The sequence below is a fragment of the Mustela erminea genome, chromosome 11 (genome assembly GCF_009829155.1).
Source record: "Mustela erminea isolate mMusErm1 chromosome 11, mMusErm1.Pri, whole genome shotgun sequence".
Classification (NCBI taxonomy): Eukaryota; Metazoa; Chordata; class Mammalia; order Carnivora; family Mustelidae; genus Mustela; species Mustela erminea.
The window spans coordinates 14,958,567-14,976,707 of NC_045624.1; the positions used below are offsets into that span (position 1 = coordinate 14,958,567).

General features: G+C 43.3%; 1 protein-coding gene across 1 annotated transcript in view; it reads left to right on the top strand.

The window, feature by feature from the left end:
- SVOPL (SVOP like) overlaps positions 1–18,141 on the top strand; it is a 66,617-nt gene that overhangs the window by 20,724 nt on the left and 27,752 nt on the right. Inside the window, exons 7-11 of the mRNA XM_032305501.1 lie at positions 1,055–1,183; positions 9,889–9,962; positions 13,351–13,568; positions 14,224–14,335; positions 15,077–15,158. Coding sequence (XP_032161392.1) covers positions 1,055–1,183; positions 9,889–9,962; positions 13,351–13,568; positions 14,224–14,335; positions 15,077–15,158 — 615 coding nt within the window. The remainder of the gene's footprint in view (positions 1–1,054; positions 1,184–9,888; positions 9,963–13,350; positions 13,569–14,223; positions 14,336–15,076; positions 15,159–18,141) is intronic.

The window sequence follows — 18,141 nt, forward strand, 5'->3', positions numbered from 1 at the left end:
CCAGAGAGTGGGGCAAGGGCATGTGGGCAGAGCTCAGGCGTCAGCCCAGCCATGAAGGTGTGAAATGCAGAATCTTTGGGGGAGAGCAGGTAGGCTGGAATGAAGGGTGCTGCTGGGGGGCGGGGGATGGGGGGCGGCAACAGGCCTGTGTCCAGATTATGAGGGCCTTTGAGGCAGGGGGTGCTGGCTGTGTGCTGGGAAGCTGGTCTGTGGCTGCGTGGAGCCTGAGTGCACGGAAAGCCAGGGGAGCAGTCAGGATCATCCCAGTGGGAGATGAGGGGCTGCTGGGCGCGGGATGGCGAGCAGGTGCCGCCGCGGGAGGTGCTTTTCTGAGGAAGAACCCGCCCACTTCCATCGAGGCATGAAGGGCAGGGAGTGGTTCAAGGTGATTCTCAAGGCCCCAGTCTCCATGAAGGCCTGTCTGGTTAGGTGGGTATGTATGTATTTATATTTATTTCTGTATTTGAGAGAACGCAAGAGCACGAGCGGGGAGAGGGGCAGAGGGAGCGGGACGGACAGACCCCACTGAGCTGGGAGCCTGACATGGGGCTTGATCCCAGGACCCCACGATCTTGACCTGAGCCAAAGTTGGTCACTTAATTGATGGAGCCGCCCAGGCGCACCAGCCTGTAGTGTAGTCCAAGTACAGTGTTCAGTGAGCGGTGGGTGGCGGGTCTGGCTTGTCAGGAGTGGTGCTCCGCCATCGGGGGCGCTTGGGTCCCTGCCGTGGTCGTGCTGTGGGCTGGTGCATGTGGGAGATCGCAGGGTGCCTGGGGGCAGGCTGGGGTGACAGGGCAGTAGGGTGGCCCTGGGGCAGCTGTTTGCCAAGTGGATGTAGCATTTCCTTGCAGTAAGTATTAGGCTGGGCTCAGTATGGGTGCGATACCATCAAGACGGGCCTACAGTAAGGGGGATGTGACCCTGTTTGTTCCAGACCAGCAGCTTGCTGCTCCTCTCTCTCCTGAAACTGGGGCCTGTGACCATACAGCAGTAATTGTGGAACCCCCCGGGGTCCGCAGCACTTGAACTCTGATGCTCTTTCCTTCTGTGCCAGTTTATTCCCGAGTCCGCTCGCTTCAACGTCTCCACCGGGAACACTCAGGCTGCCCTTGCTACCCTGCAGCACATCGCCAAGATGAACCGCTCGGTCATGCCGGAGGGGAAGCTGGTGGAGCCCATCCTGGTAAGTTCCCAGTGGGGAGGCCTTCTCTCCCCCACCAGAAATCCCCTCAGTCCTAGAAGGGCAGAGGGGAGGGGACCTTCGCTCTCTAGCCCCACCCCAAGGGGACAAGAGAGAAGTGCAGAGCTGGACTAAATCCAGCTCCTTGGAGAGCCAGTGGCCCTATCAAGTTACCTGCCTTAGCTTTCCTCATCAACGAAATGGGAATAATATCTACCTTGCAGAGCTAGTCACGTGACTTAGCATCTTTGTTTCCAGGTGAGAGATTGTTTTATAATTTTATTTTCTTGTACTGGTCTTATAAATGATGTAAATCATAAGTGATCTCAAATTAGGAAACCTCATTAAATGATTTCTTTCTTTTTTTTTTTTTTTTTTAAGATTTTATTTATTTGTCAGAGACAGAGGCGCATAAGCCGGGGGAGCAGCAGGCAGAGGGAGAGGGAGAAGCAGGCTCCCTGCTGAGCAAGGAGCCTGGTGTGGGACTCGATCCCAGAACCCTGGGATCAGGACCTGAGCCAAAGGCAGATGCTTAACCTGCTGAGCCACCCAAGAGTCCCTAACAGATTTCTTAAGACACAATTCGGCATCTATATTCTACTGGGCCCAGGGCTCTTAACGTCATTTTGAAATCATTTCTTACACCAGCCCTGACCACGCACCTATAGGTGGGTCAATCACAGGCCCCAGTGGTACCTTCCTCACCTGTCCCGCCAACTCGGCAACACTTTATGTAAGATAGAAATTCATCTCTTAGTTGTGGCTGGAGTGTGGTTATAGAGGTGAAACGTGCCCCTTAAGTCATTTATGCCAAATATTTATTTTGAGGGGAGCAGTGGAGGATAACAAAAGGGTGTTACATGGAGGAGTTTTTAAACTATGATTTAATTTATGTAAAGGTTAGAGTCCACTTTTGTTTAAGACTTTTGATTGAATCCATTTTGGTAGTGTATATATTTTAGAAAATTGTCCAGCTCATCTAGGTTTTCAAATTTCAAATTTGTTGATACAAGGTTGGTCCCAGTGTTCTCTTAGGAGTTTCAAAAATCTGCTGCCTACGTCCCATCTTTCATTTTCATGCTGTGTATTGTGACTTCTCTCTTTTTTCTTGGCCCTCTTACTAGAGGTCTGTGCATTAACTTCAAAGAACGGGGCGCCTGGGTGGTTCAGTGCTTAAGCCTCTGCCTTGGCTCAGGTCATGGTCTCAGGGTCCTAGGATGGAGCCCCATATTTTCATGCTCTCTCCTCAGTGGGGATCCTGCTTCCCCCTCTCTCTGCCTGCCTCTCTGCCTACTTGTGATTTCTGTCTATCAAATAAATAAAGGAAGTCTTTTAAAAAAAAACTTCAAAGAACAGGGCTCTTTTTGTTGTTGTTCTCTTTATTGATTTTGTGTATGTGTGTGGTCTCGTTAATTTCTACTCTTTGTTTTCTCCTTTAGCTTTTTTGTTTTTCTAGCTTCTTGAGTTCTGTACTTAGCTCATTTATGGTCAGTCTTTTTTTATTTTTAATGAAGTATTCAGCTGCATTTAGCAAGCTTTGTTACAGAGTAATTTTAATTTTATTTCTCTTTGGTAATTGATCTGAGTTTCTCTTTAATCAGTGAGTTATCCATTAACACTCCTTTTTATTGTTTTTTTTTTCTAATTTAATTTCATTTTGGTCAGAGGATATTCTCAATTATTTGGAATATTGGAGATTTTTCTGTTGTTCTCTACATAGTCTCTTCACTGATGTTCCATGTGTGCTTAAAAAGCATGTATTCTCATTGAATATAGACGTTTTGTTATATACTGTTAATTATGCCATATAAATCTCTGACACTTGTGCTAGATTTTGCCTGGCTGAGCTAACAGTTTTTCAATAAGATGATGGCTTTGTTCTTTCCTCTTTATAGTCATGATAGTTTACTTCAGATATTTTGAGGATCTCTTGTTGCTTCTTTTTTTTTTTTTTTTAAAGATTTTATTTATTTATTTGGCAGACAGAGATCACAAGTAGGCAGAGAGGCAGGCAGAGAGAGAGAGAGAGAGGAGGAAGCAGACCCCCTGCTGAGCAGAGATCCTGATGCAGGGATCGATCCCAGGACTCCGAGACCATGACCTGAGCCGAAGGCAGAGGCCTTAACCCACTGAGCCACCCAGGTGCCCCCTCTTGTTGCTTCTTAACATATGATTGGCTTAGTCTCATGGATTAACCTTATTATGTTGTTATTTTATACTGGTTTGGGCCTTAAATTTTATTTTCTCTTATGTTCATATATTGACATAAGAGGTTAGGTTAGGTTAACATCTTTCCTGATGTCTCTTTTTTCCAGACCTTAATTTTAAACTTTCTTCTGTTGCTTTGCTATTTTTTTTTTAAAAAGATTTTATTTATTTGACAGGCAGAGATCACAAGTAGGCAGAGAGGCAGGCAGAGAGAGAGGGGAAGCAGGCTCCCTGCTGAGCAGAGAGTCCAATGCGGGGCTTGATCCCAGGACACTGGGATCATGACCTGAGCTGAAGGCAGAGGCTTTAACTCAGTGAGCCACCCAGGCACCCCCAAAATCATTTCTTGTGTATATATAGCTGATCTTTATTTTTTTCACTCAGTCTGCTATTCTGTGTCTTTTAGTAATGGATTTGATCCATTTATATCTATTGTGATTACTCACATATTTGGACTTAACTTCTGCCATTTTATTTTATATTTCCTCTTAACCATCTCTTTCATTCTCTCCTTCCTTACCCTTTATTAGAGTGAATCGGTTTGCTTTTCTCCCCCCTCCTCCCTGTGCTTTCTTCTACTGGTTTGGAATTTGTTCACTCTTTTTCTTTTATTATATATTATTATTATTATTATTATTGTTGTTGTTATATAAGAATATACTATAGCCCTTAAGTACTGAAAATGTGTACCCACAATGTCTTTATTTGTGTCTTTATTTGCCATCTGAACAATACAAAGCCCTTGAAGATGTTCTGATCTGCCCTAGTCTCATCTTCCAGATTATTTTTGTCTTCTGTTTTTGTCTCATGTTGCTCATAAGTTTCCCTAGATTAGACATTATTTTCTAAGCAGGTATCTATTTAGATTTAGATTTGTCGGGGTGCCTGGGTGGCTCAGGGGGTTAAAGCCTCTGCCTCCTGCTTGGGTCATGATCTCAGGGTCCTGGGATCAAGCCCCACATCGGGCTCTCTGCTCAGCAGGGAGCCTGCTTCCTCCTCTGCCTACTTGTGATCTCTGTCAAATAAATAAGCAAATAAATCTTTAAAAAAAATAGATTTAGATTTTTCTTTTTCAGTGGTTTCAAACTTACTTTTTACAGCATTTTGGCATCCTTCTCCCTTCTATTGGTTAATTTGGTTTCATACTTTTTATTTAAGTGTTGGATCTACCTGGGTTTAATTGAATATAAGAAACATGGTCTAGCTTTGTCATATCTAAATGCCTAATCAGTGGCACTCATATATTTTTCTGAATAATCCATCTTTTGTATATTTGAGTCTATTTTTGAATTCTCTATTGTGTTCTAATGACATATTTGTAGATTCATGTATATATGGGGACTTATATAATAAAGAGGGCATTTGGGAAAAGGATACAGTTTAATTGCTGGTTCAATGTGACACTTTTAATTACAGTATTTTTCATATCTAGTAGGGTAAGTCCCCCTTGTCAAAATTCTTTTTCAGAATTTTCCAAGTTGTTTTCACAGTACTATTTTTCTAGAACAACTTTGAAGTCACTTCATAAACATCTCTTAATTTCCCCCTAAAACCTAGGAGGGCTTAGTTGGGATGGTGTTGAAATTATTAGTTAATACCTAAAGAGAATTGATACCTTTATAATATTAAATATTTTTATTTTGATAAAACTATGTTCCTAATCTTCAAGTCTTTTTATATTCCTCAACAACATTAAAAAAAAAAAAAACAACACCCAAAACCAAGACAAAAAACTTTTATTGGAAGACTGAATTTCCTGAGGGGAGAGTTCTCCTTATATGTTTTTTATCTCTATTTTTGTTCTCTTTTTTTTAAATGTACATTTTTAACTTGATACTTAAGGAAAATCCTATGAGGTAGGCAAATACTGTTATTTTTTTGCATTTTATTTATATATTTTTTAAATTTTTTTAAATATTTACATCCAATTAGGCAATATATGGTACTTCCATTTGTCAAATTAAGAAACTGATCTCAGGGGGCACCTGGGTTGCTCAGTGGGTTAAAGCCTCTGCCTTTGGCTCAGGTTGTGATCCCAGGGTCCTGGGATCGAGTCCCGCAACGGGCTATCTGCTCAGCAGGGAGCCTGCTCCCCTTCCTCTCTCTCTGCCTGCCTCTCTGCCTACTTGTGATCTGTCTGTCAAATAAATAAATAACATGTTTAAAAAAAAAAAAAACAAACTGATCTCAGAAAAGAAAAGGGAGGAATCCAAGATTCTAAAATGAGTACAGTTGACTCTTGAAAAACACAGGGGTTAGGGATACTGACTCCCCATGCATTTGAAAATTTTTGTGTTAATTTCCTAAATGCCACGTTTGAATGAAGTGATATGGTATTTGTCTTTCTCTGACTGACTTTTTCACTTAGCATTATACCCTCTAGTTCTATCTATGTCGTTGCAAATGGTAAGATTTCACTCTTTTTTATGGCTGAGTAATAGTCCACCATATATTTACACCAATACTTCTTTATCTATTCATCTATGGATGGATACTTGAGTTGCATCCATAATTGGGCTGTTGTGAATAATGCTGCAATAAACATAGGGGTGCTATATCTTTTCAAACTAGTGTTTTCATATTCTTTGGGTAAATACCTAGTAGTGATGTCATCTTTGGAGATTGTTTCTTTGCTGTGTAGAAGCTTTTTATTTTAATGTAGTCCCAGTAGTTTATTTTTGCTTTTGTTTCCCTCATCTTAGGAGACATATCTAGAAAAATCTTGCTATGGCTGATGTCACAGAAATTACTGCTTTTGCTCTTTTCTGGGATTTTTATGGTTTCCTATCTCACATTTAGGTCTTTAATCCATTTTGAGCTTATTTTTGTGTATGCTGAAAGGAAGTGGTCCAGTTTCATTCTTTTGCATGTAGCTGTTCATTTTCCCCAACATCCTTTGTTGGAAGACTTTTTCCCATTGCATATTCTTGCTTCCTTTGTCAAAGATTAATTGACCATATAATTGGGAGTTTATTTCTGGGCTCTGTATTCTGTTCTGTTGATCTATCTGTCCATTTTTGTGCTGCCAGCACCACACTGTATTGACTACTACAACTTTGTAGTATATCTTGAAATCGGGGATTGTGATAGCTCCAGTTTTGTTCTTTTCAAGATCACTTTGACTATTCAGGGTCTTTTGTGGTTCCATACAAATTTTAGGATTATTTGTCTAATTCTTTGAAAAATGATGTTGATATTTGGTAGGGATTATATTCAATCTATAGATTGCTGTGGATAATATAGATATTTTAACAATGTTTTTCCTCCTAATCACCATGAGCATGAATATTGTTCCATTGCTGGTGTCGTCATTTTGAAGTGTACAATTTAGTGGTATTAAATACATACAGAGTTTTGTCATCATCCAGAATGGACACTCTCTTAGGCAGTAACTCCTCACTCCTATTCACACCCAATCCCTGGAAACTTCTACTTGCTGTTTCTATGAGTTTGCCTATTCTCTATTTCCTATAAGGGGAATTACGCAGTACTGTGTCTGGCTTATTTCACATTACAGCCTGAAACAGGCATTCATTAATGCTCATCTCATGGTGACATCCCCTTTGAGACATTGCAAACCTCTGCGCCACCAAGCTCAGTCACCTGCCAGTCCCCCTGGATAATAGTGGCTTTTCCATCCAGTCTCTCTCTTTCTACTTTCTTTCTTTCTTTAAAATATTTTATTTATTTATTTGACAGAGAGAGATCACAAGTAGGCAGAGAGGCAGGCAGAGAGAGAGAGGAGGAAGCAGGCTCCCTGCCAAGCAGAGAGCCTGATGCGGGACTCGATCCCAGGACCCTGAGATCATGACCTGAACCAAAGGCAGAGGCTTAACCTACTGAGCCACCCAGGCACCCCAGTCTCTTTCTTTCATGCTGCCACCTCTTGCCCCAAGCCCTGTGATGTCATCCAGCACAACACTGTCAGACAAGTGTTCTTCAAGTGCCAATACCACCCCTTCTGTTCAGGACCTTTCAGTGCCCACCCCACGCTGCCTCTCTCAGTCCCTGACTGTGGGTGAAACCCAGAATCCTTGTCCTGACATTGAAGGTCTTCCACAGTCTTTATCAATCAGCCTTTGCCTCCTTAGATCCGTGGCTAAGTGCAGATTTTGGTAAGAGGAGGATTGACAAAATACAAAGTTGCTGGACATATGACCGAGCGAAAGGCATCTCCAAAGAGATGGGGAATGACATAAACGGGGACACGAGCAGCTGTAGGTTCTCACCAGGGCTGGCTTGCCTGTGGGGGGAGGCTGTTCTTCCATTTTTTCCCCTTCCTGGTTTATTAAGTTGTAACCGACACACAACATGGTATAAGTTTAATGTGTACAGTGTATTGATTTGATACACTTGTATATTGCAAAATGATAACTGCCCTAGAGTCCGTCAACACCTCCATCATATCACACAATTACCATTTCTTTCCTTTTTTTGTGGTGAGAACATTTAAGAGAGACTCCCTTAACAACTTCAAAATATATGATGAAGTATTGTTACTTTCCTAAATCGGGGAGACTCAATTCTGGTAACAAGAACCTTCCCTCCTCCACCCCCGTCTAGTCTCCATCTTCACGTCCCCCCCCCCCCCCCCCGCCAACATCTTTCTCCTCTCCCCCTTCGTCTTCTTCCTGCTTTCCTCCCTTGCCCGCAGCTTACAGCTTCCGTCCACATGCCCATCTGATGGCCTTCTCCTTTATGATTGTCTCTCGTGCGGGGGCCCTGTGGATACAGAGCTACAAGCCATAGACCCTGCCTTCAAGTTTCTTACAGCCTGTTAGTGAGATGAGGCTCATACAGCAAAGAATCAGTCACTAACACAGTTAATGAGTCACTAACACAGCAGCCAGATGTGAGAACCGGGTGAGTGGTACCAGCAGCAGCACATGGGACCAGAGCAGAGAGATGAGCACTAGGGCAGCAGAGCCTCTCGGAGGGGATAATTGAGGCATAAATTGAACACAGAGGAGAGGCAGCTTCAGGGGAGGAAGGAAGCAGAGTGGTGTGAGTCAAGACCAGAGAGGAAGGAATGTGCAGTGGGTTTGGTCATGTCAGTGCCATGAGAACGTCATGCTGAGGAGGCTGGACAAGACTGGATGCCCAGAGCAGCCTCTGTACCTTCACTGCACACATGCAGTGATGAGTAGCTCTGGGGACCAGCTAAGAAAGGGCCACACCATAAATGAGTGAATGAGTCCACCAGTTTGGATTGTAGACAAAGGTTCATGACCACATAATTTCTTTGAATATAATTTATGACTCATTGTGATTCACTGCAGACTCAGTATTCTGAATCTCCAGGTACACTTGGAGAGGGGAATCCAAACTCTAGGGGGTGAGTCAGAGACGTAGATGGGCAAGACTCAGGACTAGTGTTTAGGAGACCCGACACCAGGCTGGCTCTGCTTCCAAACAGCTCTGTGACCCTGGGCAAGTCACTTACCCTCTCTGGGTCATATAGTCTGTATTGGAGAATGGGAGGCTAGGACGACTTCAGAGGTGTTCTAGTGATGTCTAACCAGAGCCCCAATATGGAAAGCAGATGAAAGGGGACAGTCAGCTCTGCCCACAGTGACCTCTACGAACTGAGCCTAAAAGTCATTGGATCAGCAAGGCATGTGGCTGGCTCAGTTGGTAGAGTTAGGGGTTGTAAATTTAAGCCTCACCATGGGTGTAGAGATTACTTAAAAAAAAAAAAAAAGTCACTGGAGCAAGTTTCTTCAAATTTAACTTTTTGTGACCACAAAATCCAGGACACCTAGGATCACACTTCTGGTCTATCTAAAGGGGGGCTTTAATTCCAAGTCCATTTGTGAGAAAAAAATAGTTGGTTTTCAACCGAGCACCCCCTACACACACACACACACACACACACACACACACACACACACACACACTGTTCTTAGCTTTATTTTTTTATGTACCTAACTTTAAATAAAAATCCATCACTGCTCAATCATGTATAACCCATCTTTATTTTTCTCCAAAATATTGGTTATAGCACTGACTATGGATAAGAGCTTTTGCTCGTGACCCTAAAGACACAAAAAGAAATTGGGCATTCTATCCTCTTTCCAAATGTATGCCGTTCTTTTTCGTACACAATTCTCATGCTCTTTTTCAATGCTAGATTTTCATTTTAATGTGAAGTTTAAATGACTCTCCCAATAGGTTTATGGTTATGTTTTTCTTATATCCTACTGTTTTCTGTGCTTCATCCCACCGCTCACCAGCACTGGTGAGAAGAGGAGGAGGGGAAGGGTTAGAATCTTCACTTCTATGGGCTGGACCTTGCCAGTGAAAATAAAAAGCATGCAAAGACTGACTAGCCGAGATGGATGAGTGGAAGCAGTGATCTGTGGGCTAGGCGAGGTGCGCTCATGGGCGCCCCATTACATTCCGACACTCTTCTTACTTTCTGTTCTCTGAAATGCTAGAGAAGGCTTTGCCAGTCTGTGAGCCACTAAACCTCATCTGCCTGTCCCTTTTCACCATCCCAGGAAAAAAGAGGAAGATTTGCAGACCTCTTGGATGCTAAATATTTACGGACCACATTACAGATCTGGGTCATATGGTAAGAATGTAATTATTTTAAAATGACTTTTCAATAAACACAGAGCTGACTTAAGTAAATCCACTCAGTGCCAGTGGGGAGTAAAACCACAAGGCTGACTCCAGCAATGTCTTATCTTTCTGCTACCACCACCAACTAACCAATAAATAAACCATTTTTTTTTTAAAGAGGAAAGAAAGTATCTACAACTAGATTTTTATTTTTCATAAGAGCTCACTTTCTAACCTTTTGTAGTCTGGCCTTTTTTCTCGCCACATGACAGAAAGGGATCCTTTGAAGTCACCAATAATCGAATTCAATGGGATAGACTCTTGTGGTTTTCTTTGTGTCCCACTTCTCTGTAGCCATGACCTTGAGTACACAAATATTTTCTAAACAAGATACACAAAGTCCTACTGCATTAAATGAGGAACTCTGTGCCATGAGAGATCATGAAGAATCTGAAAGGTAAGGTTACCAACTGGGAGAAGAAATTTCTAAAATACGTGCCCAATTAAATTTTATATATATACACAACTATAAATATATATAAAATTATATGTATAATTCTTATATATATATAAGATACCCAAACCAGTAGGAAAATAGGCAGGAGACTTGAACTGGCACTTGACCAAAAATTGTATCAAATAAATGTATGAAAACATGCTCAACCTTAAAATCACCGGGGAAATGCAAATTAAAACCAATGAGAGACCCATTACAAATCCACCGGAATGGTTAAAATTTAATTAATTATGCCAATTAACTATCCAATTAGATTAACTATAGCAAGTGTTGGGAATAATGTTAAGTAACAGGAATTCTCGCGCACAGCTGACTGGAGTTCAAAGTAAAACTACTTTGGAAAATGGTTCAGAGGTTTTTATCACAGTTGAAAATATGCATAGTGTATGGCTCAGTAATTCCATTCGTAGCTTTATATCCAACAGAAATGTTTAAATGTTTACCAAAATACATTTGCATGAATGTCCTTAGCATTATTTTATTTGTAACAACCCCAAACTCTAAACCAGCCGCATGTCCATTCACAGTATATAATGGATGTGCTGTGTTACATTCATAAAAATGAAGTACTTAAAAAAAATGAAATATTTTACAATAACAGGAAAGAGAAAACTAGTTATCTACATTCAATATGGCTGAATCTTACAAACATCGTAAGGAGCAGAGGAGCTAGACACAGATATATTCTGTGATTCCATTTATATAAAGATAGAAAGCAGGCAAAACTAATTTATAGTGTTTAAATTCAGGAAAGTGTCTATCTGCCTTTCTCAGATAAAATCATTATTAACAGGCTGGTATGTTTCCTTTTAAGACTTTAATTTTTAAAAAACTCTCAATATTTAGGGGCGCCTAGGTGGCTCAATGGGTTAAGCCTCTGCCTTTGCTCAGGTCATGATCTCAGGGTCCTGGGATTGAGCCCCGCATTGGGCTCTTGGCTTGGCCGGGAGCCTGCTTCCCCTTCTCTCTGCTTGCCTCTCTGTCTACTTGTGATCTCTCTGTCTCTGTCAGATAAATAAAAATCTTAAAATACTCTCAATATTTGGAAATTAAACTAGAGTTACTGTATTTTTTAAGATTTTATTTATTTATTTGAGAGAGAGAGAGCACAGCAGGGGAAGCAGCAGTGGGAGGGGGAGCAGCAGCCCCCTGCTGAGCAGAGAGCTTGATGTTGGGCTGGATCCCAGGACCGAGATCATGACCTGAGCCGAAGGCAGATGCTTAACTGACTGAGCCACCGAGGTGCCCCAAACTAAAGCTATTTTAATAACGAAAGGAAGTATTGTAACTACTGGTTTTTTTTTTGATACTTTTTATGAAAATTTTCAAACACACACTGAAGTAGAGGATACCATGGTGACCTCCGACTGATCTGTCCCCCATAACTGACAGTCACTGGTAGTCACTCCTGGTTGCCTCGGCTCTGTTTTCCAGGGCCTACTTGGAAGCAAGCCCAGGCTCTGTGACCCTTCATCCCCAGATTTGAGAGTCTCAACTGCCTGAGGACATTTTCTTAGATGATTCCACTCCTGTAATTAACAGCCAAACAATCATCTCACTAGTATCAGCTGATGCCCGCAGCACTGGCGATCGCCCCGGCTGTCCCTGTAAACGCGGTGCACAGCTGACTTTCCAAACCACTTCTGGGAACCTGAGAGGGGCTCCAGGGGCGTTTCTGGGGGGCTGATGCTTCTTTCCTTGACTTTGACACATGAAACTTTCTGTGTTATTATAATTTTATCTCAACTCAAGTATTTACTAAAGAATAGACAGAAAGAAGACAAGAAGTAGATATGAAGGGGAAAACTCCCAGGGCTGCTCATGGCCGGCTAGAGAGACAGCTTCGGGTCAGGCAGAATTCTAAAGATTACTACTGGGGGCGCCTGGGTGGCTCAGTGGGTTGAAGCCTCTGCCTTCCGCTCAGGTCATGATCTCAGGGTCCTGGGATTGAGCCCCGCATTGGGCTCTTGGCTCGGCGGGGAGCCTGCTTCCCCCTCTCTCTCTCTGCCTATTTGTGATCTCTGTCAGATAAATAAATAAAATCTGAAAAAAAAAAGATTACTACCCCCTTCCACCCCCACCTCCCCAAATTACCAACTTCTGTTGATTTAATCACACGCTAATTTGGGTGCCGGTGTGAAGGGAGGGCACAGATGTAATTAAGGTTACCCGCCTTAAAATCGGGAGTGTATGCCGGACTAGGACTAGGCAGGTGGGCCCACTCCAGTCACTTGAGTCTTTCAAAGTAGAGAGATTTCTCCAGCTGGAAGCAGAAGAGAAAGCACGAGGTGAGGCGCGGTGGGGAGATTGCTGGGCAGAAGGACCCAGGGAAGGAAGGAAAGAAGGGGGAGGGCGGGAGGCAGCCAGCCTGCCCGCAGAAGGGGAGAGCGACAGGTCAGGTCCGCAGTAGCAAGGAGACTGACGTGCATTGTCCAGCCCCAAGGAGCTGAGCTGTGCCTGGGTCGGGGCAGATGCTGCGCCCCCCACCCCCACCAAGGCCTCAAGAGACCCACTCAACTTCGGGCCTACAGAACGGAGAAAATAAATGTGAGTTGTTTTAAGCAACCACGTTGATGCTAATTTGTTAGAGCGGAGACAGAAAGTGAGTCCACGCTTCAGATTTCCTTCACTGCCTGTGGGGTCCTCCCGGGTCCAGCCGCAGGTTGCGCCTGCAAAGCCCTTTCCCACCCGGGGTTCCCCTGCACGCCTCCCTCCGGCTCCCCAGGATAGGTGCGCCCAGCCTTTGGAGCCCTTTGCACCCCGGGCCTCCCACCCGAACACTCTCCCCTTCCCCCCACTTCTCCCCACTTCCCCCCACCTCTGCGGGCGCTGCCCCTCCTTCAGGCTGGCTTTTCCAATGAGCCGCTTCTCTCCCTTCCAGGCTCGGAATCTCTTTCGCCTACTACGGGGTCATCCTGGCCAGCGCCGAGCTGCTGGAGCGCGACCTGGTGTGTGGCTCCGGGGCCAAGTCCGAGTCCCAGTCCCAGGTGACCGTAACCCTGCCGGACACAGAGGAGAGCCACAGCCCCTGCCACTGCCACATGTTTGCCCCCTCCGACTACAGGACCATGATTATCAGCACCGCTGGCGAAATTGCTTGTAAATGTCGACCTCAGTGTTTTGGGTCCCTGTCTGTTTGGGGTGGGGGGGCCCCTGTCCTAGACGTGGCTCCTGCCTGGGCAGAGCTGAGCAAGTCCCCACGCCGTGCTCACGTGTCCCCAGTGTAGACTGGTGTGGGGAGAAGTGTGCAGGACTAGAGCTTTGAATTACTGTATCCTATCAGTTCTAAGCTGCATCCCCCCATCCCCCCACCACCACTTTGGAAGTCTCTGAAATTGAGATGTGTCTTACAGCGGCTCCTGAAATTTCGATTTGCAGCACTGTTTGCATTTTAGTGGACATAAAATAATAGTACTTAAAAATCAGTGGTGCCATGAATTTAATGGCAAACAGTATAAATCATTTAAAATACAGATCTAGAAGGTTTGCAATTAACGATAGACCTACATGTTCTAAGAAGCTTCTTGGGCAGAAAGTACCCTTTCTGCACACACCAGTGCTCGTCCTTCTCGGACCCACGAGGAAAAGCCTGGCGAAGAAGTCAGGAGGTGGATGACCATGGGACTGGATTTGGGCTGGAACACACATGAGGTCTGGATGAAGTTGCCTCTTTCTGAAATGACAACGGGGAATCCTTGGTAAATGCCACTTGCTTTCGAGGTTTCAGAAATTGTCACTGTCGTTTGTTTTTTAGTGAATCCTCTCAATATCCTGGGCATTAATTTCCTGGGAAGACGGCTGAGCCTTTCTATCACCATGGGATGCACCGCCTTATTCTTCCTTCTCCTCAATATTTGCACATCAAGGTATTTTTCTCTCTGACTGCTTGAAAATAATCTAGGTTTGTGCAGTGGTTTTAAGTTGTGGTTTCCTGACCCATAGCGTTCAGTGGGCATCAGGGCAAACCCCTTTGACCTGGGGAGTAGTGAATGCGCTCCTGGTTTGACTGGAATGGTCTTCTCTGGTACCCACCCCTCCCCCTTCTCTCTTCTACTGACCCAGCCCTGCCTCTGCGCTCCCAGGTGGGAGCGTAGGCGCAGTCATTCCACCCACCGAGATATTAGGATCTTTATGCCAACCTTCGTGGAACCCCAGGACTCTAGTTGTTTTCCAAATTATCTGGACCATTGTTATGACAGCTCAGGGAAACAGGTAACCTACCTGTAGGGTAAAAAATTCGTTTCACTCTCCATTTGCAATCCTAGAATGTCCTCAGTTGTAATCTCTATCATTCTGCAAACCACATCATTTCCCAAAAAGGGTAGTAGCAGAAGGGGTGCTCATCTGGGGCCCCAGGCTGGAACGGCACACGTGGGGGGGGGGGGTGGGAAGGACAGATGGGGAGTTGGGTTGAAGGTTGGGGTCCAGCATTTACTTTAGGACCCCACAGTCAGGCCAGGAGAGGAGCAGCACCTCTCCAGGACATGGTTATCTGTGGGCGTGTATTAGCATCTGTAATGCTAAACTGTGTGATGTGAGCACCTGTCAAGGCCATGGAAAGCCCTCCATGCTGCCTTTTCTAACTTTTCTGACATCTTGTTCCCTAGTGCTGGCCTGATTGGCTTCCTCTTCATGCTGAGGGCTTTGGTGGCAGCCAACTTCAACACCATCTACATTTATACTGCTGAGGTCAGTTGTGGGTTGGTTATTCCCAAGACATGCAAGGCGAGCTACTTCGATTTCACCGAGCGTAATTTTCTTTATAGCTCCATCCCCTCATTGCAAATGGCAAGATTGCATTCTTCTTGACGGCTGAATAATATTCCATTGTAGATCCAGACCACATCTTCTTTATTCATCAGGTGCTGGATATTTGGGCTCTTTCCATCATTTGGCTATTGTGGACATGGCAGCTATAAACATTGGGATGCAGGTGCCCCTTCAAATTAGTATTTTTGTATCTTTGGGTTAATATCTAGTAGAGCAATTGCTGGGTCGTAGGGTAGCTCTCTTTTTAACTTTTTGAGGAACCTACATACTGTTTTTCAGAATGGCTGTATCAGTGTGCCTTCCCACCAACAGTGTAGGAGGGTTCTTCTTTCCCCACATCCTCCCCAACACCTGTTGTTTCCTGTGTTGTTAGTTTTAGACATTTTGACAGGTGTGCGGTGGGGATCTCATTGTGGTTATGATTTGCATTTCACTTATGAATGTTCTTGAGAATCTTTTCATGTATCTGTTGGACAACTGTATGTCTTTGGAAAAATGTCTATTCCTCTGCCCATTTTTTAACTGGATTATTTTGGTTTGGGAGTTGAGTTTCATAAATTCTTCATATCTTTTGGATACTAACTCTTTTTAGGTATGTCATTAGCAAGTATCTTCTCCCATTCTTTAATGTTACTTTTTAAAAAAAAATATTTTATTTATTTATTTGACAGACGGAGATCACAGGTAGGCAGAGAGGCAAGCAGAGAGAGAGAGAGAGAGAGGGAAGCAGGCTCCCTGCCAAGCAGAGAGCCCGATGCGGGGCTCAATCCCAGGACCCTGGGACCATGACCTTAGCCAAAGGCAGAGGCTTTAACCCACTGAGCCCCCCGGGCACCCCTCTTCTCTCATTCTGAAGACTGTCTTTTAATTTGATTGATTGCTTCCTTTGCTGTGCAGAAGCTTTGCATTTTGATGTAGTCCCAATAGTTTATTTTTGCTTTTGTTTCCTTGGCTTCAGGAGACCTATTTAGTAAGAAGCTGATATCAGAGAAGTGACTGCCTGTGTCCTCTAGTATCTTAATCGTTTTCTGTCTCACATTTAAGGCTTGCACCATTGTGAATTTATTTTTGTGTATGGTGTAAGAAAGCGGTCCCATTTTTGTTCTTCTGCATGTCGCGGTCCAGTTTTCCCAACACCGTTTGTGGAAGAGATGATCTTTTATTCCATTGTATATTCCCTCCTGCTTTGTCAAGGATTAATTGATCATAGTTGTGGGTTCATTTCTGGGCTCTCTATTCTGTTCCTTTGATCTATGTGTCTTTTTTTTTTTTTTTTTTTTTTTTTTTTTTTTTTTTTTTGTGCCAGGACCGTACTATCTTGAACACTACAGCTTTGTAATATAGCTTGAAGTCCAGAATTGTGATGCCTCCAGCTTTGCTTTTCTTTTTCAAGATTGCTTTGGCTACTTAAGATCTTTTGTGGTTCCACACAAATTTTAGGATTATTTCATCTAGCTCTGTGAAAAATAGCAGTGGTATTTTGATAAGGATTGCATTAAAGGTGTAGATTGCTTTGGGTAATATAGGCATTTTAACAATATTCATTCTTCCACTCCATGAGCATGGAATATTTTTCCATTTCTCCGTGTCATCTTCAATTTCGTTGACCAGCGTTTTATAGTTTTGAGTACAGGTCTTTCATCTCTTTGGTTAGGTTTATTACCAGGTATCTAACACTTTTTGGCACAATTAGAAATGGGGTCAATTTCTTGATTTCTCTTTCTGCTTCTTCATTATTGGTGTATAGAAATGCAACAGATTTTTTTTTAATCCTACCACTTTATTGAAATTGTGTATCAGTTCCAGCAATTTTTAGTTGGAGTATTTTGGGTTTTTTATAAAGACTATTGTGTCATCTACAAATAGTGAAAGTTTGACTTCTTCCTTGCCCATTTGGATGGCTTTTATTTCTTTTTGTTGTCTGATTGCTGAGGCTAGACCTTCCAGTACTGTGTTAAATACTAGTGTTGAGAGTGGATATTCCTGTCTTTTTCCTGATTATAGAGGAAACACTCTCCGTTGTCTTCACTGAGAATGATACTAGCCATGGGTTTTTCATATATGGCCTTTATTATGTTGAGGTATGTTCCCGCTAACCCTGCTTTGTTGAGGGTTTTTATTATGAATAGATGTTGAAAGATCATGTGGTTCTTATTATTCTATTAATGTGATGTGTGTATCCTTCTGACTGATGGGCAAATGCTGAAACCACCCTTGCAGCCCAGGAATAAATCCTACTTGATAGTGGTGGATGGTTCTTTTAATGTACTGTTGGATTCCATTTGCTAGTACATTATTGAGAATTTTTGCACCCATGTTCAGCAGGGATATTGGCCTGTGGTATTGTTATTTAGTGGAGTCTTTATCTGCTTTTGTTATCAGGATAATGCTGGCCTTATGGAATGAATTTGGAAGTTTTCCTTCTATTGCTTGTTTTGGAATAGTTTGAGAAGAATGGGTATTAACTCTTTATTATCTATCTATTTATTTATTTTTAAAATACTTTATTTATTTACTTGACAGAGAGAGATCACAAGAGGGCAGAGAGGCAGGCAGAGAGAGAGAGGGAAGCAGGCTCCCTGCTGAGCAGAGAGGTCAATGCAATTTGGGGCTGGATCCCAGGACCCTGGGATCACAACCTGAAGGCAGAGGCTTTAACCCACCGAGCCACCTAGGCACCCCTTAACTCTTTTTTAAGTGTTGGTAGAATTCACCCGTGAAGCCATCTGGCCCTGGACTTTGCCTTGTTGGATGATAGTCAATTACTTATTCAATTTCTTTGCTGACTATTGGCCTGTTCAAGTTTTCTGTTTCTTCCTGTTTGGTTTTTGTAGTTTTTATGTTTCTAGGAATTGATCCATTTCTTCTAGGTTGTCCAATTTGTTGACATAGAGTTTTTCAT